Source organism: Durio zibethinus, chromosome 12 (assembly GCF_047325235.1).
Source record: "Durio zibethinus cultivar Kanyao isolate XHJ-2024 chromosome 12, ASM4732523v1, whole genome shotgun sequence".
In the NCBI taxonomy this organism is placed as follows: Eukaryota; Viridiplantae; Streptophyta; class Magnoliopsida; order Malvales; family Malvaceae; genus Durio; species Durio zibethinus.
In genome coordinates, this window is record NC_143173.1 from 25,177,190 (window position 1) to 25,183,106 (window position 5,917).

The 5,917-nt window shown below is 34.5% G+C and overlaps 1 protein-coding gene across 1 annotated transcript; it reads left to right on the forward strand.

Moving 5' to 3' along the window:
• Window positions 1–2,018: 2,018 nt before the first annotated feature.
• LOC111296781 (large ribosomal subunit protein uL11x) lies at window positions 2,019–5,917 on the forward strand. Its single transcript, XM_089741395.1, has 2 exons — window positions 2,019–4,695; window positions 4,791–5,917. The coding sequence occupies exon 1, from the start codon at window positions 2,136–2,138 to the stop codon at window positions 2,634–2,636; it is 501 nt and encodes a 166-aa protein (XP_089597521.1). The 5' UTR covers window positions 2,019–2,135; the 3' UTR covers window positions 2,637–4,695; window positions 4,791–5,917.

A 5,917-nucleotide genomic window follows, 5' to 3' on the forward strand; every position in this document is an offset into this window, starting at 1 on the left:
TTATTTCTTCTTGATGTTGTTGATTAAGTCATTTCTAGTCCATCAAGTTACGATTGCTGTAAAATTAAAAAATGTGCTTTATTTGCTTTAGAATATGAGTATACAAAGTCAATTATTCATGTTCCCATCTTTGAATTTTCACAAATATTATGCCATTGATTAAAACATATTATAGTATTCTATTCAATGCCTATGGATATAGCATCCCTATGATATATCTTACTCTTTACATCTCGAAAAATATATTAATATCATATTAAAAAAATGTTCAATTACTTAAATTTTATCTTATCCATTGGGACTCGAAATTTTTAAAATGATATTTTATTAAACTTTAATTGTTGATGAGGTGTCCCCTTAGATTATATCGATTCATGGGTTGAACAATTTGTCTGAATTTGAAAATTCGTTTGAAATTTTAAAAAGTTTATATATGAATATTAAACCCGTTAAAAGGTCTGAACAAATAAATGATACCTAATTAAAAAATAATGCTGAGCTTAGGTTTCATCATTTAAGCTTGGATCCGATTTGAAAATTAAAAAATAGTTTTATGATAATGGGACAAGGCCTATTTGTTTTATTTTTTATAATAGACAAGATCCATTTGCATTTTAACTTATAACAGGATAAAGTCTAATTTTTTCTTAATGCAAAACATTAAAACAATAATATAATTTTAAATTACATTCAACAAAATTAAATTGGATCCAAACTCAAATGACTCATAAATAATTAAAATTAATTAAATTAGTTAAATTAATAATTTACAAGAAAATAAAAAATTTAATTTTTTTAATTTAAATACTAGTGCTTTGGGCGGATTAAATTTTATTATTATGTGTAAAAACGAGTTTGGGCAACAAATAAAACCCAAAAAATCAAGTCAAGCTGAGCTGGGCCTAGGCTTATTTAATATGTTGGAATATCATGTTTGATCCGATCTAAATCCGTCTGGCTCATGAGTAACTCTACCTTAAATACAGATTGTATGTTTTATAAGTACTATAATGTAAATTTTTTTTATCCCATTTTCTTTGTCCATTTTTTTTTTTTTTGGGATATCCCAAAATTATGTTCTATTTCTTTTATTGGACATCTAAAACTTTTATTTTTTATATTTTAAATTTTTTTTATGATTTTCTTTATTTTTTGACATTAAAAATCATGAAACTTTAATTTTATTAAAAAATTAAATATTAATAAAATATATTAAAGTCAAAACTTTTTTTTTAACTCTATGAAAATGACAAATATTTTTAGACAAAAATAGTTATATTTTGAGATGTGAATTGCTTATCATTATTGTTAGATTAATTAATGTGAGTTTTGGATGAAACTCCTAGTTTCAATATGTGAAGGGGATAAAGTAACTTTGAGGCTTGGGCCAACATCATAAAATCAATCTTCAGCTTCATCAAACATCAAGATTATATTGTACAAAAGATTTGATTAAGGCCAGACTAATTGCCTAAATACTTTAGGTTCAATATGGATTCATGATCAATTCCTTTCAATTTTAAAAACCACTTTGTCTTGGTCCAATTGTTAGTCAAGTGGCACCATAGCCTAATTTTCTCCTCCTTCTTCCTAATTCATTCAAAGTCATTTTAGGTTACCATAAGTTCCTTAATGAAAATCCGTCATGTTAAGTTTATGTTATCCGAAGTTTGATAGTTTTCAAATCAATTAAGTTAAATTTTAGATTTAAATTTTTAAATTTTAATATTGCAATGAATCCATTAAAAAAAAACATCACATGAAATTCAAATAATATCAATTTTCAACCACTAATTTGGAATAATATGGTTACCTTTAGTTCTCTTATGGATCTTTTTTCAAAGTGATACATTATTAGTTTCCAAAAAGATAGGATATTATATTTGTTGTACCAAAAAAGGAAAAGCTTTTTGGGCTTTGGCTGTAATAGTCTCATTAAAAATTAGATGGGCTAATGGGCCATTAAGGGGCCCAAGATTTCCCCAATACCCCAACTTACCCCTAAACCCTACTTTCCCGCCCCATTAAACTTCTCAAGACACTCCTCGTTTTGACTTCGCCTCCGCTAAAATCCCAGTTTTGCCTTCTCGCCCTCAACATCCTAACCCTAGCATCCAACGCCGCCGCCGCCAACCATGCCGCCAAAGTTCGACCCGACTCAAGTTGTCGACGTCTTCGTTCGAGTCACCGGCGGCGAAGTCGGGGCTGCCAGTTCCCTCGCTCCCAAAATTGGTCCTTTGGGTCTCTCCCCCAAGAAAATCGGTGAAGACATCGCTAAAGAAACCGCCAAGGACTGGAAGGGCTTACGTGTCACCGTCAAACTCACCGTCCAGAACCGTCAAGCCAAAGTCACTGTTGTCCCATCCGCTGCCGCGTTGGTCATCAAGGCATTGAAAGAGCCTGAGAGGGATCGTAAGAAGACGAAGAATATTAAGCATAATGGGAATATTAGCCTTGACGACGTGATCGAGATCGCCAAAGTAATGAGGCCCAGATCTATGGCTAAGGACTTGAGAGGAACGGTGAAGGAGATTTTGGGAACTTGTGTTTCTGTTGGGTGTACGGTTGATGGGAAAGACCCTAAGGATCTACAGGAGGAGATTTCTGAGGGGGAAGTTGATATTCCCTTGGAGTAAACAAAAAAAAGTGAGGGTTTTTGGTTTAATTATTGTTTTCTTGTTTAAAGTTTATGTTTTTATTAGTTGGGTAATTGTTAAAAATGGTGATGATTAAGTATCCTGATGGGTTTAATGATGATGAAATTTGTGGATGGTGGTGGGGTTTATAATCTGAATGAGGAGATGCAAGGTTTAAAATTTTTCTTTAGGTGATTTTGCTTCTTGTGGAACGAATATTGGGATGGAATCTTAATTTTGATAATTGCATTTTCTGATGCACTTAATTTGCTTCCTTGTTTGATGAATTGTTGAATGTGTGGTAGGATTTTTGAGTTTTGTGGTGATTGATTCTTATTTTGTGCGTTTCATTTTTCTCTGCTTGCCTTCTGTTTTGTAAGCATTTTGCTGTTGGTTGATTAATTCAGGCTATTACTGATATAATTTTGTTTCAGTAACATTGCCGCCTATGGATTCTTTTTGAATGTAGTAATGTAGAGGGTTTTGATGCTTGGGTCAATGGTTTGGGTTGGTATTATGTTGATGCTTTGTCAACTTATGCTCTTTGCAGTTTTCTATTGTTTCTTGAAAGTGTTTATGGCTATAGAATGAATAGCTGTGAATTTGAAGTGCATCATTTCTATTATGGAATCCCTTTGCTAGGCAGAGTAGTTAAGACTTTGAAGAACCTTAGCTGCCTGGTTATGATCCTAAGTTGTATGTGGTCTAGGAGGTTCACAAGGCTTCTGCTGTGAGTGGTATTTCTTATGAAGCTGTCGGTTATCTGAAACTCTGACTTTGCAATGATGATACTTTTTGAAAGCTTATTGTGGGTTGTTCTTTTTGGTTAATATAACATTGTTGTTGAATTCTTTTTCACTTTTCTTGCATGATATTGATGAAATTTATTAGTTGAATATGTCTTTTGATAACTCCTGGTTACTAGTTTTTGGTAATGCATCAGAGTTTGGATAGATTTGGGAGGAAAAACTTTTGTGAAAGTGGTTGGACATGTTGCTTTCTTATTTGGCCTATAGAGTATCCATCAGGCATCAAGCTGTGTCTTGTTTTCTTGCACCAAAAAGGAGCAGTGAGACGCTTAAGTCGCATATGGTGCCCATTTCTCATGTAGTCATTTTCTATTCCTTACATAGTTCATGGAACTTGATAGAGCATCAGCTATTTGTCACTTTGTAGTACCTTATAGTGACAGATAGTCTGTCTACTTGATTGCCTTTCACCTCTATCCTCATTCCCCTCTCCCTCACAAGAAAAAAAGGTAAAAGGCCCACCTTTAACCCCCCCCCCCCTTTTAATTGATACTGTTGAAAAACTATCTACAAATAGAAGTAAGCGACTTATTATCTGTCTAGTAATTACTAATGAGTTAGTAGACAATATGGACTATCATATGACAATCTCCTTTTGGTCTCTAATCTAGGTCAAAAGGTTTCTGCTTCAATTCCTTGTCATGCAAGTGTTTCTGTTGTTGTAAAGGATAGGAGTTTCCAGTTTTGATTAACTTGTCATCTTTAATGATGTACTAGTAGAGGTGCAAATTTGATTTGCCTTGCGATTTCAATTGATTGAAGATGGGCAACATCAACATGAGATGATATGGATTTGGATAATGGGTTTGGATTTCACTATCAGTTGTTGGAATTTGTGCTTTAGGTTTCATTGTGGTTTATGTTTATGTTATTCATTCTTCTTGATAGGTGGGGTTTTTTAGATTTCTGGTAGGCCTCTCTTTTCCCATAAAATATGTGGTAAGGTAGAACTATAGACTGACACATGCAGAACCAGCAAAGTACGCCACTTAGAGAGGCACAAGTCCGGAAGAAGCCTTTTCTAAATCGTCAGACCATGGACATCAACTCGACTACGTGACCAATTCTAGCCAGCAGATGAAGTTACGCCATTTAAGATATCATATGCTGGAACTTGTTTGTTTCTCCCTTCAGGTATGCCCTGGTTTCACCATCCAATTCCCTCGCTTAAGATGAGTCGATCTCTAATGACACTAAAAGGCTTGATGATCGTGCACATGGTGCTGCAAAAATAGTAACAGCTTCATACGGTAATACAATCAAGAATACATTCAATGATTTAGCAAATACTGTGCCACCCGCATAGTTCTGCAATAAATCTTATTGGGAATCTCAATATCCACAGAGAACCCACTCACCTAGCTACCTAAATTATCACCAACAAACAGTCCTCCAGCAGATGCTCGACGATTTGCCCCACGAAAGGAGTTTCAAAACAAATACATTCTATGCGGGAGGATCAAGTTCCATTTCTAATGTCAGTTTTTCAAAGGTTAAGGTCTCTTCTTTTGATTAGCCAAAAACAGATTGTGGAATGGTAAGGGTTCATCCTATGGCTGGTATTGAAGTCATTTTCTATTTTTGCGTGCAAATGCTGGAACTTACCCTGGAATCAGGCTTGTTATTCACATGGTAGAATGCCAATTTTTGATGAAATAAATGCAGTCTAAATCAAAGCATTCCCATCGTTTCCGGAATGTTCTCTTTTTTAATAGTAAAAGATTCCTATATGAACTTTCTTCGTTCCGGAAACCGTGTTTAACGCCAATGTACACATGGATCGCGGTCTACCATCAATTTGGCTTATGATTCAACCTACTCTGTTTTCTTGCTTGGATATTTTTAGTTGTGTCATTTTCATCCTTCTCTATTTAAGCTCTTTTGGCATTGATATTCATCTCAAGTCTCAATTGAATTGGTTCCTTCTTCTCCCTTTCAAAACAAGAAAAGCTTTTTTGCAAGTCCTCCCCAGGTGTTTTTAAAATCTCTCTTCTTCCCAGGGACAGGAGGAAGAGAGGAATTCATTGTTAACCATCAATAAAAAATTTAGAAACCGCCTCTTCATCAAGGTTTCAATGGCCAAGGAAAGTAGGAAAAGATATTCCTGGATGGAAGTAGCTCCAGCTCCAATCATTTACCCCCAAAAGCCTTCCAATTCTCCAGGTTTGGAGACTATTGTTGAAGATTCTGCCGAGGAATATGATGACAATGCTTAATTCCAGGACCCTGCTGAATGTATTATATCCGAAATCCTCGAGTATTCTTAGCATCCAAGGGATGTTTCGTTGCCTTTTGTCAGAACAGTGGTTCATTAATGCGGAGAAGCAACCAAAAAGAATACATCCATGAAGGATCGAGAAAACTAAGCACTGCTTAAATCAGCAATGTACTGTAAATTTTTTAGATCAGTTTTCTTGTTATGATCTGTATATATTCTCTTCCAATAAAGGAAAGTAATTAATTTTTTGTTCA

Excerpts from the sequence above, each read along its gene's own strand:
- LOC111296781 (XM_089741395.1), top strand. The coding sequence starts at position 2,136 with ATGCCGCCAAAGTTCGACCCGACTCAAGTTGTCGACGTCTTCGTTCGA.